At 61.2% G+C, this 16574-nt stretch overlaps 2 protein-coding genes across 3 annotated transcripts; both read right to left on the bottom strand.

The window, feature by feature from the left end:
• Positions 1–7888: 7888 nt before the first annotated feature.
• FANCE (FA complementation group E) lies at positions 7889–12389 on the bottom strand. Of its 2 annotated transcripts, XM_075442967.1 has the most exons (12): positions 12293–12389; positions 11592–11968; positions 10561–11185; positions 10434–10478; positions 10059–10118; positions 9826–9969; positions 9625–9748; positions 8939–9014; positions 8743–8809; positions 8515–8640; positions 8323–8417; positions 7889–8174 (listed from the first exon to the last, which is right to left on the bottom strand). In XM_075442967.1, the coding sequence occupies exons 2-12, from the start codon at positions 11939–11941 to the stop codon at positions 8171–8173; spliced, it is 1716 nt and encodes a 571-aa protein (XP_075299082.1). In that variant the 5' UTR covers positions 11942–11968; positions 12293–12389; the 3' UTR covers positions 7889–8170. The 2 variants fall into 2 exon arrangements, with proteins under 2 accessions (XP_075299082.1, XP_075299083.1); XM_075442968.1 differs by lacking the exon at positions 7889–8174 and having other exon boundaries at positions 8319–8417.
• Positions 12390–13074: 685 nt separating this feature from the next.
• On the bottom strand, positions 13075–15645 carry LOC142364127 (putative E3 ubiquitin-protein ligase makorin-1). The gene is made up of 8 exons (XM_075442912.1): positions 15581–15645; positions 14954–15073; positions 14577–14857; positions 14216–14307; positions 13881–14101; positions 13520–13630; positions 13315–13444; positions 13075–13224 (listed from the first exon to the last, which is right to left on the bottom strand). The coding sequence occupies exons 1-8, from the start codon at positions 15643–15645 to the stop codon at positions 13075–13077; spliced, it is 1170 nt and encodes a 389-aa protein (XP_075299027.1).
• Positions 15646–16574: the final 929 nt, after the last annotated feature.

Raw genomic sequence — 16574 nt, 5'->3', positions numbered from 1 at the left:
GGAAAAGAGGTGGGGAGGCCCGCTGCGATTCAGGAGGATGCTGCTGGGATTCGGGCGGGCACGGAGCGAGCCGATGAGGGATTTATTACAAACCCCATTTCTGTGCAGCGCTGAGGGTGGGCTTTGCCACCCGACACCCCCGTTACCCTCCCACAGGGCAATCCTCGCTGGGACTCGCGATGCAGGTCATCTCCGTGGGGGAGAGGTAAGTCTGCACCCACCCACTGGTGCAAGCACCCGGTGCAGAGCGGGGAGCGACCTGCTGCTCCCCGGGCAGGGGACAGCCCGATCCTTGAGCATCCCCCTGCCCAGCCAGCTCCCAGACAGACAAAAATAAGAGATTCCTGAGTCCAAAGGCACTTGGATACCTCATTTAAGCTGTTTTGCAATGTTTAAAAATCAGAGAAAGCCAGCAGAAAGTCCACAGAGTCCCTCTCCCAGCCCAGGGTAAAGTCGCTGCGCAGACGGGACCCTCCCGCAGGACACGTCTCCTCCATGCGCCCATGGACATGCAGCTATGGGGCAGAGGAGCTTTTTTCTTTTGGCAGGGACACAGAATGCAGCAGAGATTCAAGGGGACAGAAAGCAGGGACTGGCTGAAGCCCCGTGTGCCTGTGCAAAGCCTCGGCCAAACTCAGTCGCCCTGGCACGGAGCGGGGCCATCACCCGTCTCACACGAGTGCTGAGCGGGGCCATCACCCGTCCCCAGAGCCCACTCTGCCCTAGACAGAGGTGTAAAAGCCAGCAGCACTTGGCATCTCTCAAAACAAGCCCATTTCATGCCTAGACACTGGAAACTGTCCCCAGCACCTCCGCCCAGGGTCTCAGGAACCCCCAGCCACCAGGGATCGGGCAAACTCATCACATCAGCGAGCATCGGAGTTTTCCCGAGGGCTGGTCCCTGCCGCAAAGCACTCGCTCTGTGACAGCCACGGCAGAGCCTGCTAATTTACTACAGCTCAGCCAGCCCTACGCTCCGTCCTTAGCTTTCTTTTACAGATGGAAATACGGAGGCACGCAGCGTGGTTCGCCCAGCGTGGCACAAATAACCCCCTGGGAAGCCAGACTGAGCGCTTTCCCTTGGCTCGGCGACTGTACCAAACGCTCCCCGGGTCGTTACCTGCCTGAACTTGTCTCAAGCAGCCGAAGGCAGATGCTGGGGCCACCCAGCTCGGACCCAGCCCTCGGCGCTGTCGGGTCCCCGGCAGACCTGGGAGGGGGTCAGGGGACGGTGGCACAGCCCGCAGACGCTGGGTTCGGGGGTGCTGGGACCCCGCACGGTGCAAGCTGCCGGCGGCCGAGTCTCCCGGGAGGGGAGAGCGACCGCATCTGGAGCAGAAGGAGCTGCCAGGGAAGAGCTCGATGCGAGAAGGCCTTTAAAGGAGATGCACAAGAGCGGCTGGGAGCTCCCTGCGTGGGGCCGGGGCGGGCTGAGGGGTTTGCAGGTGGCGAGGAGACGGTTGCTCTCGGTGCGGGGTGAGTCCTGTACCCGCTCCTTAGAGGTGAGAGCTGTCGTGCTGAGCTGGGAGAGACCACGACTGCTCCCTGCGTGCCCAGCTGCTGCAGAGCGGAGCAGACCTGAGCCTCAGCGTCTCCCTGGCAGGAGGGTCAGGGTGGGGTGGTGGCAGTCAGGACCCACCGAGGTGGGGGGTGCCCCCATGAAGGCAGGATAAACCAAGATGGCTGATGAGGAGTCCCTACGACATCACCTTTGATGATGCAGGGAAGCCACTCTGCCCGGGACCCCCACACCTCCTGCCCCTCTCGGCAGCTCCACTTTCCCCCCAGCCATCACCCCCACTGCCCCTTCCCCTGCCCGACCCCTTTGCTGAAATCCATCCCATCCTCTAAAGCCGCTTTCTGCCCCTAATGAGCTTACACGGAGTCAGACTCGATGCTCAGCGCTGCAGAGGACCAGGCTGCAGGCAGGCAGCCGCTCTTAGCCCCCCCCCATGCCCGGGGACCCTGATGTGCCACGAGGAACAAGGGGTCTGCAAATCTCCTAAGTCCCGAGAGGTCAGCCAGCAAACGGCACCTCCCAGCCCCATGCTCATCTGTCGAAGGTGCAGGACGCGGCCTCGGGTCCAGGGAGTGCTGAGAGCGCCCATTTGCAGCTTTGAAGCAGGAGTGGGATGAGGCTTTGGAAATGGCCATAAAAACGGTCCCCAGCAGGTCAGGATTTCAAACATCCTTGAAGTTTCAGGGATGGGTTTTCCCCTCCTGGGGCAAACACCTCCTGCTCAGACCTGACCCAAAAGCAGAGCTGCTGAGAAATCCTGAGTTATCTTCGGGGAAGAATAGCCCCAAATTCCCAGGCTGTCTTCCCTGTGACACACACACCTAGCAACACAAGCTGTAGTATGCATGATTAGCACCAATTAATGACAATTAACACATCCTAAATTCATACCACCAGCACCAGGAAGATACTGGACTTGCTGAAAGGCAGACTGGCACCGTCACCCTCTCCCCTATAGTCTTGCGTGTCCTGCCTTTCCTTAAAAATATCGCCCCTGAGATTTCCTCTCTTCTCCAGTCCTCGAATTTTTCTGTCCACTTCCAAGAGTTTCCAGGCACAGGGCTGACCACTTGTGCTTCTTTTCAGCGGAGGATTTGCCGAGACACGCTTCCCAGCCTGAGCAGGTTGCCTGGCCCAAGCTGCCAGAGGATGCTCGGGGCTTGCGACGGCAGAGCTGGCTCCGTCCCGCGGGTGGGTACACCCACGCTCGCCCGTCCGCAGGCAGCCGAGCCCAGGAGCTGTGCGGCAGTGACACCCCTGAGCAGCAGAGCTTCCCCCCTGCCCCTTACCCCCAGGGCTTTCCCAGCCGCTCAGCGAGCTCTGCTGTCCGGCTGGTACCTCGAAAGGCAGATGGATTCTCCAGGTGTGAAGTCAGGTTTGCATTAGCGCTGCCAGTCCTGTCGCTGGGCTGATTTGCCTCCGGGTGCCCCCCTGTTTCAGCAAGGGGAGACTCGAGCAGAGGGGAAGACCCTTCCTTTGGGCTGAGCCTCTGGGGATGGAGCCCAGCGCCCCACTGCCCCGGCGTTGTTCCCCTCCTCGAGGGCCTGCAGGATCTGCTCGGGCACACGGGTCTAAACTGTGTATTTTATTGCTGACTGATTTCTCCAGCCAAGCACAAGGTCTCTCCTCAACACAGCCCCCAGCCAAGCCTCCTGTAGCAGGGTGTGGAAATAAAAGCAACTTCAAAGCACGATGCTGAGCAGACAGAGAGTACAAAACCAGAGGGATGGAGGACAGACACCTCTGCACACACCAGTGCTTTGCCATCAACACTGCCTGGTCCCACCGTCCCCATCCCCACAGAAAGCCTGCTCCCTCCCCGAGAGCAGCAGCCCAGCACCGGGCAGGCAGCAGATCAAGCTCTGTAGCCTCTGCTCTGGTGTCCTGGCAGGTCCACGGCTGCAGCGAGCTGCTCTGTGGGGGACATAGACCTAAGGACACCATCGGGTTGGTTCCCCACACCAGAAAAACGCTTTTCTGCTCAAAAACTGCTCCGCTCCCTCCCACACACGCGTGCTGAAGAGTTCAGTGAGAGGCACTGCCCCTCTGTGCAAACCATCCCATCCCAAGAGCCTCCTAAAGCACTTCCTAAAAGCACCTAGGGATTTTTCTGGACTCTTATTTTTAACCTGGGAGCATCGTGATTGCAATCTAGGTATCGGAGGGCCTCAAAGAAGCAAAAGCAGCCCAGCTCCCCATGCACAGACCTGTTCAGCGGGGACGAACAAGACCCTGCTGGGACATCTCCAGCCCAGAGAGGCGAGTGGCAGCAAGCTGCTGCGGGCTCTGGCTTTGCCCCCTGCGTCTCCTTCCCGCGAGGTCCCACCTGCGGCAGCCCTTCTGCGACGGCGTCTTCCCGGGGCTCCTCCTGGCGCCGAGCAGAACTCGCAGCTCAGCTCGCAGAGACCGCGGTCGTCTGGATTAGCCGCTTCTCAGAGGAAAGCTGCTCAGACCGACACCGGCTGCTGATGCGGCAGACGTGATTTAATGGGTCTGCGCAGGGGGCCCAAGCGTGAAGCAGCACCCCAGCCCTCCAGCAACTCCATCTCTGCGTGGCCCCAGCTCCCAGCTGACATGGACCTGGCAGCCACCAGACTGCCCAAGGGAGAACACGATTCGCTCATTGTGATTAAAAGGCTGTTGACAAAAATAGCAGATGAGAAAGAGGGGTTTTTGCTGCTTTTGGTTCAGTTTCGAATTCCAGGTTGAAAAAAAAGACGACTGCTGAGGCTTCAGTCTCACTGCTGGGTGTCACAGCCACCAGATTTCAATGCAAACTGCATCAGCGTGTTGGGGATGAGGTGTGTGCGATTAACAGGTTGTTAGTGAGACCCAGTTACCTCCAGGGTGAAGCCGGGTGATTTTATCAGCTCGCAGCGTTGCTGCAGGAGGGGACACGGCAGCTACCTGGGCATGGGTGCAGGTCCCTCTGGAAAGGGGCAGCCCCTCAGGGGATGGATACCGACCACTTTCAGGAAAGCAGCTGAGTTTCAGCCCTTTCCAACGAGGGGTTTCGTGCCCCAAGGCGGTCTGGTTCCTGCGCAGCTCTGACATTGGGTGTTCAGCGCCCATGGGTGCAGCATTCCCATGCCTCTTCCTGTCCGAAGGAGGTTCTGGGCTGTCTGATCCTGGCACCAAGTCGCCACTTGGGGAGGGGAGAGAGCATCTCATCATGAAACAGGTTCAGAAATCACTGTGGGAGGATGAGCAGGCAGCAGAGTGGACACATAACCCGTGCAATTGCATAATACTAATTTCCTTTTTTAAAATTTGGCCAAAAGGGGAGTTCCCCTCTGTACCACAAAGGACATAAATCACTACAAACAGAAGAGGAAGCAGATAAGGAACTACTGTCAAATATCCCAAGTAAATTGGCTGAAAATTATATGCTGCCTTCTACACACAGCCTAGGAAACGTCCAGAACAAAACTTCAGACCTTCCACTTCACCTACACTGCTCATAAATCAGGACAAGGACAAACCCAGCCCTGGTTCTCCCTCTGTTCCTGGATAAACTTCTGCGGAACTATAAAACCTGACCGATGTTTTATGGCACGTCCACCTCTTTGCACTGTTCAGCCTGGATTTTAAAGCTCTCGAGAGGGTCAAGAGGAGTGAAAACTAAAGCCTTCTGTCCAGGTGCTGCCAACCACCACATGAACAAGCAGCCTTCCACCAGCATGTCTAGTGGCTCCAGGGTTCATTTCAATCCTCCCAACACGACTGTTATCTTGCACTCACACCCCAGGGGAATCCACAGTACACGACAAGCTGCAGCCAAGAGCAAAGCCAGGGCTAAGCAGTCTCTTTCCAGAAGCCAGCGTAATGCTTCCCAGCAGAACGGGAACCCCCCCTTGCAGTTTGCAAAGCCGAGCCCTGCTTCACCACTGCTTCTTGCAAAAACCACGTAGGCTGGCCCAAAACGCAGCTCCCAGTATCTCCAGCTGAGCTGGAAGTGCAAGCTGCATACGGCACGTAGCAGCCAAGAACAGCCTGTCAAAATGAGACCGTTGCCTAAAGAAACCAGTAAGCAGTTACAAAACCAAACACCCATCAGGGAGGAGGGGCACGCCGCAGCCAGGAGATTTCAAACCATTTATTGCTGCCCAGTCCATAGAGGCGCCGGGGCTTCCCCACGGTGCTCTAGATATCCACAGCACATGCGTTCTCCCAGTTCTTCTTCAGCAAGGACACCAGCAAGCTGACAACGAGGTGAACTTTGGAGAGGAGTTTGTCCCCGGTCATCTTCATGTGACCAAAAACCAGAGCACTGGGGACAAGGACACCGAGGTCACTTGGTAGAAGTTTGCAGGGAAACTGCAAAGACCACAGCCTGCTACCTAATAAAGCCAGAAGAGCAGGCTCAGACCTTGGTGATCAGGGCACAATTTCTATTTATGTCATATTTTGGGCAGCCCTACAATAGCTTCAATATACTCCGCCACTAACTCGCTGGTATGCACATACATCAACAATCTGGCTCCCTGGATGTTTCTTTCCTCCAGCTAACATGGCCTTTGAAGCCTCATCAGTCCACCGTCATCTAAAATAGCTTAAGAGATTCTTGCTATAAAGCAATCCGTGCTCTCAGCGTTGAGAGCATCACTTAATGCTTCAGAGTTTCATTCCTCTGGCTGGGTCTAAACATTAACGAGCAAGCTCAAAGCAGTAACACGTCACACCCATGTTTTAATCCCTCTTCTCCCCTTGTAGATTTAAATGTTTATGAATTTTTAAATAGTTCCTGAAGTACGCAATGCTTCAAAACCTCCATTAAAACTCTAGTGCTACCTCCCTCAGAGTCCATCCACTCTCTCCCATCCTTATCTTTCCAGTCCTCTGACGAGCAGGTGCCCAGATGAGATTTCCAGTGGGTGTTTTTCAAGGATACAGAATAGAAATTTGGAAACAGTCACACTATAGAAACACTTTTTATTAGTGCATCACTAAATACCTTGCACTGTGAAGTGTCACCATTGCCACACTGAAAACCAGAAACGTGACACATGCAGCAGGGTCCCTTGTAGGCCCTGGCCAAACAGGGGAAAAAAAGAAAAAAAAGGCAGATTTAAAGAAGAAAATTCAAGTTTACCAGTTCTTCATCCAAACCCCACTCTCCTGCATCCTGAGATTTGGAAATCCCAGCAGACCAGATAAAGAACCCAGCAGATCACCGCTGCATCACGCAGAAATCAGCTCAGCTGGCGGAGAGAGAGCCTGACCTGCACATAAACCTCCCACTAGTGCATTGGCTCCTGTGGAGTGGAGATAAAATCACCATGGCAAATTAATCCTAGTCCAGAACTACCACCTTCAAACAGCCTCAAATCAGTTTACGCCTTGCTTCAGGTGATATCTTCAGGGCATTAAGCACTAAGGACCTGTGAACTCCACCATCGTGTATTGCTTGCCCTGGGCCATCAGAATGCTACAAAAACACTTGAAATCTGGAGGGTTTGGAGCAGATGGGTAGAGGGAGGTTTGCCAGCTTTGCGCAGACCTGGAGCCAGGAAGAGCAACCTGCTTCACTGAGGGCTGACGCTGGAAAAGCATCGTACGTCTCGGCAGTGAGAAACAAAACTGGGGCACACACAGGAAACACTGCATTTTTTAACAGAAAGCGGATCTAAGCGGATTAAAACAAGTAGGGCCACCTTCAAACCAGCCCGATGAGACACATGGATGGCCAGTCAAGCCCTGTGGATGTACAAGTTATCAGAGATGTTGGGGCGGGGCAGGAGCCATCACCCATCAAGCCAAAGGGGACCTGAAAGCAGAGAAAGGCTTCTGCTGCTTCTTCAGCTGCTCGTGCCCGGCCGGGTAACGTGGGGACCTGCCAGATGAAAAACTCTTTTTATAAGGGAGCGTACAGGGCAAGCAGGCAATGTCCCCTCTCCGAGGGGAAACGGCAGCCGGCTGGGGCCCAGGATCGCTGCATCCCACCTTCAGGCATTCTTCAAGCACTTTTGTGCCAACGTGACTCCATCAATAATGCAAAATAATGGATTTTTTTGTTTTCCTGATTAAGAGAAGCCACGTTTTGGGCACAAGCCATCTCCAAAAGGGTCACCTTTACGCAACTACCGCCCTGGAGGCAATGCTCAGCCCGGCCACCCCTCCATGGGCCCAGTGCCCACGTAGGGCAACCGCTCACTTCGCGGTGCCTGCACCAACAGAGCTTGGGAGAGGGGATGGAGAGGGAGATACCAAACAGGGCCACCACCCTGAGACCTCCCGCAGCCCGGCCCCTCCACAGCTCCTCCTTGGCTGCCATCTTGGAGACATCATCTTCAGCATGGCAGGGTGGGAGGTGCCACCTTGAGCATGGCAGCGGGCTCCGAGGCAGCCCAGAGACAGACCAGACACAGATGACTGAAAACACGTTCATTTTTTAACCAAGAAAACCCTCATCTTCAAGTTTCGGGGCGTGCGTGGGGCTGGGGTGGTGTCACCCAGCGATAGCCCACCTCAAACCAGTTCGGCTGAGCCCAAGCCGTCACTGCAAGGCGGAGGGCAGAGGCGTGGGCGCTCTGCATGTCGCAGCCCACGCTTGCTGGGTCTCCATCACGCTGGCACTGAACCCCAGCGAGGGACTGGGCAGCACACATCTGCCGCCCAAGGAAGCCATCGCCTCGCCGTTCCCTTCGGCGCTCACCTGGGAGAAAGAAGAGAGAAATCAAGAAGAGGGAAACCTGCCCAGGGCTTGCTGCCATGGCTTCTGGCAGACCAGGAGGGCAGAGGCGGCCGTCGTCCCCCACGGGAGACACCCCAGCCCAGCCCGGCGGGCACAGCATCCATCTCACCTGGCTCCTTCCAGCACAGCCTGCAGCGATTTCTTCAGAGCCGCGTTGCTCCGCTCCAGAGCGGCAGCCAGCCGGCTCCGGTGGGCTGGGGTGACCTGAGATGGAGACGAGCAAGATGCTCGGGGCCCTGGGCCAGCCGCAGCCCGGCTGCCAGCTCTCGGGCTCGTCCGCAGGACCCAGGCCTGCTCTTACCTGGCTTTGGTACATGGTGAGCACGGCCGTCAGCAGCTTGGCGTAACTCAGCGACGCGGCAAAGGCTGGGGCGTGCCGGCACAGCGTCAGGACCAGGAGATCGAAGAGCTCGGGGGGCAGCACCTCCTGGAAGAGAGCCACGAGCAGGGAGGAGAGCTGCTCTGTGGTCCGGCAGTGCCAGAGCTGGCAAGGAAAGCCAGGGGGGGGGACAAGGGGGGGTCCCCTTACCTGCCGCCCCAGCACAGCCTGCACCACCGGCAGGAGCTTCTCCGACAGAGGCACCTCCAGGACTTGGCTGTAAAGGACGGTGAAGGGGAGAGGCGATGCTCACACGGCCTCGCCGGTGCTCCTGAGCAGCCGGAGCCCGCCGGACTCACTGGGGCAGCCACGAGGGCAGAGCTGTTGGCCCCGTGTCATCTCTTACCTCAGCACCAGCTGCATGCAGTCTGGCTCCAGGCACTCCTCCACGAGCTCGCACACCAGCTTGGTCTGCTCAGCACCTGTGAGGGCAAAGGAGAAGGGAGAAGAACCTCCAGAGGCTGCCAAATCCACGGGGATGTGCCTGAGCCTTCCTGGCACCCCTTCACACAGGGGTACATCCCACTCAGGACACCCAAAAACCACGCTGTGCCTCCTGCCCACTGTTCAGGATAATCCAGCTGCCATCGCCCGTCTGCCGCAAGGGCTTAACTCACACCGGTCCCTAGGAAAAGGTGCTGCTGCCGTGGCAGGGATCCACGCAGGACCCTCCTCACGAGCCAGCAGAGCCACCCTGGGACAGTTTTGGCCCCAGCATTAGGAGATGTCAGGACCTCTCTAGTCCATGGCAGCTGTCCTTCGGCAGGGCTGATGCTGGAAAACAGCCTGTCCCCCCCTCCCTCTCCATCTCAGGCACCTGTAAACCCATCTCCCATCCCAACTCCCAAGCGTTCACCTGCCCAGATAAAACCAGCACCATCCCTCCATGGTTCCTAACACACGTTCTGGATAATAAACGCGTCCCAGCAGACAGCACTCTGCAGCTGGGACCTTCCCTCCCCGCTGGATGCAGCCCACAGCCCCTTCTCCAGCTCTCTCCGCTGCTCCCAGCAGCAGCCGTGCCCGCCGCACCTTCACCCGGCTCCCGCAGGACCGCAGCCACCAGGACTCGACAGAAGGGCTGGGAATACTTGGAGCAAAACGAAGCGAGGGCAGCCATGAGATGGCGGGAGGGTGGCTGGGTGAGGGACAGGACCTATGGACACAAGAGGCAAGAGATGGGGACGGCAGAGAGGGAAAGGGGGTGCAGGAAAACTCTGCTCCCACACTTACTCGCCCGAGGAAGAGCTGCTCTGCCAGGACGGCCGCGCCGGTGTAGCTGAGGTCGGGGCTGAGAGCCAGCAGCCAGCAGCAGAAACGCACCAGGAGCTGCTCCGGGCATGTGGAGAGCTGGAGGAAGGAGCACAGCCCCCCGAGCTAGGGACACCGGAGGGGACAGGGACGTTAGGGACAGCAGCAGGCCCCGGGTGGCACCGGGGGGCTGCAGCAAGGATGCCGAGGCTGACCTGGCTGGGAGAGCAGTTGTTCAGGACACGCAGCTCGGGCGGGATGCTCGGCTCCGAGTGCTGGGGGGAAACGCAGTCCTTGAGGAACACACCAGGATAAACCACCCCACAAAATACGGCGCCGGGGCTTTTCTCTTCCCTCCCACCCCCCCCGCTTCGGGCAGCACGGAGCCCGCAAGCTGCCCAGCCTGCAGCAGATCCCTGCCAGGCGGCGGCAGGTATTGGTACCCGAGACCAGAGGAGGTGACAGCGGGGATTTTCATCCTCCTCTAGCAATCCCCGAGTCGCCCATCGTCTCTCCCACCCCTTCTGGAGGCCCTGGCGTGAGCCCACTCAGCCCATCAGCTCCAGGACTAGGCAGAAGCAACCACTTACGTCGGACTCCTGCAGGAGCAGCATTTTCAGCCTCGGTCCATGCACCTGCGGAAAATGAGGTGAAGGAACAGAAATCAGACTGGAAAAGCTTACTGGCTGGAAGGGGAAAGCAATCCCTGCCCGGTACCTGGAGAAAGGACTGGACCTCCGCCGGCAGCTCCGCCTGGGAAATCTTCCTTGGGTCCCCAGCCACGTCCCGCTGGGAGCTTTCCAGAGCTGCCCCATCCGGACTCTGCACAGATTTGTCCCCCAAAGGCACCTCCTTTTCCACCTCCGCCGCATTCCCCCCCTCCTGGGTTCCCGCAGGGGCAAACGCCGCCTCCTCCAGCAGCAACCTCTTCCCCTCTCGCTCCTCGTCCAACTCCACGCTCTCCTCCGACTCCTTCTTGCGCTTCCCACCTTGCAGCGTGGCATCAGCCGCGTCCCCGGCGGCACCAGGCTGCTTGCCGAAGCTCCAGTTCAGTTTTCTTCGCCCCTCTGGTTTGTTCGGGGCAATTTTCCGGCACAGGCTCCCAAGCTGCTGCTGGCACGCAGACGACAGGGCAGCGGGAGGCGGGGAGCGCTCCTCTCCCCCCAGTCCCTGCTGGAGCAGATCCCCCAGCGCCCGCACCCAGGGATCCAGGTGGGAATCCCGCTCCAGGGCCCGGAGCAGCCGGCCGAGGCATCCTCCCGGCACCACAGCTCGCACCGCGAGGAGCAGGGAGAGGAGGTTCCTCTGGCAGACGACGGGGAGCAGCAGCAGCCGTGGCTTGCTGGAAAAAGGGGAGCAAAAGGAGAGGTGACGCATCAGAGCAAAGCCCCGAGCCCTCACCGCCAGCCTGCCCCGCAGAGAGGGGTCCAACGGGATTGGGAAGCGAGCGGCGGCAGCGACGCCTTCGCCAGCTTCTGTAGATGAGCTGGGAGACCGGTGGATCCCAGCCAGGACCTGACTTCACACACAGACCATGGCACTGGGGTGGGGTAGGAAGCGAGAGGAGGCAGCAACGCCTTCACAGCTTCTACAGACGAGCTGGGAGACTGGCGGATCCCCACTACAACCCCGACTTCACGCTCAGACCATGGCACCGGGGTACAGGAGGAAGATGCACGGTACAACAGGGCACTGGACGTGCCGAACCTCCCGCAAAACACGGGATTCTGGAAACGCGGCCGACTCACCCGGCCACGGCCCCCGCCGGCCCCTCCAGCGTGGGCTCCTCGGCGCACAGGGCTGCGGCGAAGCTCGGCCAGGGAAACGCCGGCCCCGGGGCCCCGCAGGGCTGCACCCGCTGCAGCATGCGGAGGGCGGCCAGCGTGCCGGAGGGGCCAGAGGCGAGCGCGTGGAGCAGGAGGCGGCACGGCTGGTCGAAGTGCTGCAGCCAGGGCAGGCAGGGGGGGTCCACTGCTGCTTTGGGGGGGTCCACTGCTGCTTTGGGGGGGTTCATGGCTGCCTGGGGCTGGTCCATGGCTGCTTTGGGGGGATGCATTACTGCTCGATGGGGGTCCATGGCTGCCTGGGGGGGGTCCATCGCTGCTCGGGGGGGGTTCGCAGCCACCTGCAAGGAAATGGAGGTGAGCCTGGCATGGGTCACACTCGGGGGGGTGCGGGGAGGACCCGCACAGCCGTGCCCCGGGGTCCGTCCCCCCCCCCAGCTGCAGTTTCGGGGGCTGCCCTCATCACCCGGGATGCAGCCGCGTTACCGAGGGTCGCGGCCGGGCTCCCCCTCTCCACAACCCTCCCGGGGGGCGAGGGGGAACCCCCGGGCGCTGCTGGGGGTGGTCCCCGGCCCCCTCCTCCGGGAAGAGCCCCGCCTGAACACCGCCCCCCCCCCCCCCCGGGGACCCGCAGCCCCCCGGCCCTGCGCTGCCCCGGTTACTACCGTGCCCCCGTTATCAGCTCCCGGCCCCCGGGGGGAGAAGCGGGAGGGCAGGGTGCCCGGTGTCCGTCCCGCCTCCCCCCCAGTACCGGCAGCGCGCGCCGCTTCCGGACCCGCCCCGCTGGAAAAAGCGCGCCGAGTATGCAAATCAGCGGCGCGCGCAATGTTTATACGTTATGCAAATGAGTCCTTAAAGCCAAACCCTACCAGCGCCCCCCCCCCAACCCCAGCCCCCATGGGGTTGTATCCCCGCCCCCCCCAGGAAGGAGACCCCCAGGCGGCATTACCTTACGCAGCACATTTTATTCGGCTAAAAGCAGTTTAAAACAGTGCCCCACTGCTGCCCCGCTCCCCCCCCGCCGGCCCCTTCACGTTAAAACCCCCCCCACCGCCCCCCAGCACCCTGCCCCAGCTCCCGTGAGGTCTCCCGTGGGGGCAGAGCGCTGCGCTATCGAGGAGGGGAGGGCAAGAGATGGGGGGCTGCACCCCACTGCCCCGGGACCCCCGCAGCTCCTCCACCCCCCAGTTTCCTGGGGGGGACAGGGGGTGCGAGACCTGCTGGGGGTTCAGCTGTCGACACGGGGGTGGCTGCTAGATAGCAGCCGGACTACTTCCACATCCCACCCCACCCTGCAGATAAACGCCCCGGCAACAGCCTCCATGCCCAGAGCCACCCCAAACCCACGCTGCGAGCAGCCAAACACGTCAAAAGGAAACGCTTCCCCATCCCAGCAGACATTTCCTCGCCACCAACAGCACCCAGGCCCAGCGGGGCACCCCATGGCTCAGTCGGAGTCGCTGGAGTCCGTGAAGAGCATCTCGTGGCCGTAACTCCAGTACCGAAAGTCCGTCTCCATCAGGGTGAGAGCCCATTCAAGCATGCGGTACTCCTCATCCTCCTCGTCAGAGCTCTCCGAGGGAGAAGGGCTGAACTCCTGCAGCACAGGGGAGAGGATGAGCCCCGGCCCCGCGTTGCCCATCCACACGGTGCCCCAAGCCCCCCCGGGACGTGTCACCCCACTCACAACAGGCATCCTCGGCCGCTGCCTTCGGCGTCGCGGCGGCCGGCCGGCGGGCAGCTCGTGCAGGTAGATGCAGTCTGACTTGAAGGGGCAGAAGCCGCGGTTCCGGACAAAGAAGTTGCACCTGATTTTCCTACGGGATTCAACGCACAGTTGCGAGTGCAGCTCCTGGCGCAGCGCAGAGCCCGCAGCCCCCCCATGCACTCACCCCATCCGCGCCTTGAAGGTTTCGATGAGCTTCTCCTTCTCACCCGCGTCCGAGACCCAGTATTTGTGGGGGATGTAGTAACCGGAGGTGACCCGACACTCCGGGCAGGCCCTGGGTGAAGGCAATGGGTGCAGGTGGGTGCCCCGAAAGGAGAGCAGAGAGCACAGGCTCAGCACCCATGCTGGGTGGTCCCACCGCCACGGCTCCATCCAGCATCCCTGTCCCCATCGCAGCTCCCAACTGTCTGTTCCCAAAGGAAAGTCTCTCCAACCCCAAAGCCACATCGCCAGACCCAAGGCAGGATTTCAGGGTGCAGACTGGGTGATGGTGACCACCCTGCCACGTCCCCATCCCCACTCACTTGATGACCGTGCTCTGGAAGTCCCGGCTGCGACGCCACTTGCGGATGCAGCCCACGCAGTACGCGTGGCTGCAGTTTGGGAGGATCCCGAAGAGCCGCTCCTCCGGCAGCGGCTTCTCGTACACCCGGTCCATGCAGATGCCGCACACCACGGCCTCGCTGCGGGTCCTCAGGGCTGCGGTGGGGACCAGGGCGGCCGCAGCACCCAGCTCTGCGGGGACCTGCAAGCAGAGCATCACGGCATCGCAACTCCCCTTGCTCCACCACCGCCCCGGCCCAGGGGACCAACGCAGGGTGACGGGCGCTGCCCGGCTGCAGGAGACCCCCAAACCCACCTCTGCAGGGTCAGTCCCCGTCGCTGTCTCCACCACCGCCTCTCTGGGGTCAGAGGAGCTCGGATCCAGTCCCAGCCCTCGCGGTTGGGAGCCTGCAGGCAGCAGAGCTCTTAGAGGGGGAAAAGCACATCCCACCCTACCATCAAAGAGGCAGGGTGGCTGCGCAGAGGGCACGGGCTTAGCAGCTGAGGTCCCCACCTTAGAAAAGCTCCTAGGGGAGCTTTCCACAGCCCCAGCTGGGCCCTGCCCAGAGATGGAGCGAGGAGGATTTGGGTCGAGGGCAGACACACACACAGGATGCTCCACCTTGACCATCCCAGTATCCTCAGCCCCGCTGGTCCCCGGGCACCCCAGCACCTACCTGAGGCACCCCGAGCTCGTGCAGGGACAAACTCTCCACCGATGGCCCCACGGGGGATGTTGTCAGGTGCTGGGATGTTCTTGTCTTTCTCTCCCTCCTCAACCTCCTCGCTTGGGAACTTGGAGGCCACGTGCGTCACACTGGAGACAGGGTGGGCCGACCCACACCGGGCTCCCCCCCAGCCCCGGGCCACCGCCGCAGGCACGCTGCCGGGGGGCACGGTGGGCACGGGACCACAGCGGGTGCCCGCTGGCACCGGTTCCTCTCGGGTGTGCTGGTAGCTGGAGCCCGGGGACAGACAGACAGAGGGTCCCATCAGCCCAGCATGGCACCTCCTGACTCCCAGCCCTTCCTCGTGGCTTCAGGCCCCCCCTTACCTGCATTGCTCTCCGTAGCTGCAAAACCCTCTCTGGAAGTACCTGCAGACCTGGGCTGACTTTCTGTCGTGCGAGAAGCGGCAGCTCTGGCCCCACCGGCAGAATCCACGGGCAAAATTCCTGCCGGCCGGAGAAGCCACATGGCCGGGGTCAGGCCCCCCCCGAAACCCCCCCTGGGTACCAGCTTTGCCAGGATGGGGCCGTGTTTTTGGAGCCCCCACCAAGGGCAAAGCGCAGCGGGCAGCCAGGGCTCGCCCTGCCCCATCCAGCCGAATCTCCCGGCAAAGCTCCGGCACGGGGCTGGGGGCTCTCCCCGGGGCTGGGGGGGCCACGGAGACGAGCCGGGGGTACGCAGGGCTGGGGCAGCCCCCGGCTGCCCGTGGAGCTGTGGAAAGGGGCAGGAGCCGTCGGCTCGGGGCTGGCAGGGAGCGGGTGCCCGGCCGGGGTCCCCCCAGCTCTGGGGGCAGCCGGACGGACGGGCTCTGTCCCCTCCAGCCCCTCCCCCTCCAGGGGAAACAGGCGGGGAGGGGGTCAAGGGCGTCCCAACCCCCTCTCTGCCCCCACAGCGAGGGGGCTCGCAGCCCATCTCCCGCAAAAGCTGCTTTCCCCCCCCGCCCCAAGCCCTACCTGCACAGGGGTCTCAGACAGCCCCCCCTTAACGCCCCAGAAGCCACCAGCGAGCCCGGCTCCATTTCCTCCCCGGCAGCCGAAAGGGCCGGGCCACCCCCGGGGCTATTTATGGCCTTGGGTGGGGCGGTGGACGCAGCAGGTCCCACCCAGGTAACCCTCACCTGCCCGGCCGCTTAACCCCTGCCCTGCCGCTCCCCCCCCCCGAGAGAGACCCCCGGGGCTCCCTCTGCCTCTGGGGGAGGTGGGGGCAATGGCACCCGGGGGGGGGCACAGGGGAGCCTGGGGGTCTGCAGCTGCACCCCACAAACGAGGATGGTGAGGGGACTGGAGCATCTTTCCTAGGAGGAGAGGCTGAGGGAGCTGGGCTTGTTCAGCCTGGAGAAGAGAAGGCTGAGAGGGGACCTTAGAAATGGCTCTAAATATCTGCAGGGTGGGTGTCAGGAGGACGGGGCCAGACTCTTTCCAGTGGTGCCCAGCGACAGGACAAGGGGCAATGGGCACAAACTGAAGCAGAGGAAGCTCCAGCTGAAGATGAGGAAGAACTTCTTCCCTCTGAGGGTGACGGAGCCCTGGCCCAGGCTGCCCAGGGAGGCTGTGGAGTCTCCTTCTCTGGAGATATTCCAGCCCCGCCTGGCCGCGGTGCTGTGCAGCCTGCTCTGGGTGACCCTGCTTGGGCAGGGGGTTGGGCTGGGTGACCCACAGAGGTCCCTGCCAACCCCTGCCATGCTGGGATTGTGGGATTCTGTGAGAGCCGGCCAAGCGCAGAGCCCGGTGCCCTGAGCCCACCCTGGCCCATGTCGGGGTGCCCATGGCTCCTTGGCCAGCTTCACCCCACAGCAAGACCCACGGCAAAGGTTTGGGGCAGGGGGGACTCGGCTCTGGGGCCGGGACCCTGCTCCCCACCGGCTCTGGTTGCTTTTAGGTTTGATGGGAAACGCAGGCAGGAAAACCGCAGCAGCTACGAGAGCTGGGAATGACGGCAAAGCCCTGG

Source organism: Opisthocomus hoazin, chromosome 25 (genome assembly GCF_030867145.1).
Source record: "Opisthocomus hoazin isolate bOpiHoa1 chromosome 25, bOpiHoa1.hap1, whole genome shotgun sequence".
NCBI classification, from domain to species: domain Eukaryota; kingdom Metazoa; phylum Chordata; class Aves; order Opisthocomiformes; family Opisthocomidae; genus Opisthocomus; species Opisthocomus hoazin.
The sequence above is the reverse complement of the archived record's forward strand: the minus strand, read 5'-3'. Positions and strand labels throughout refer to the sequence as shown.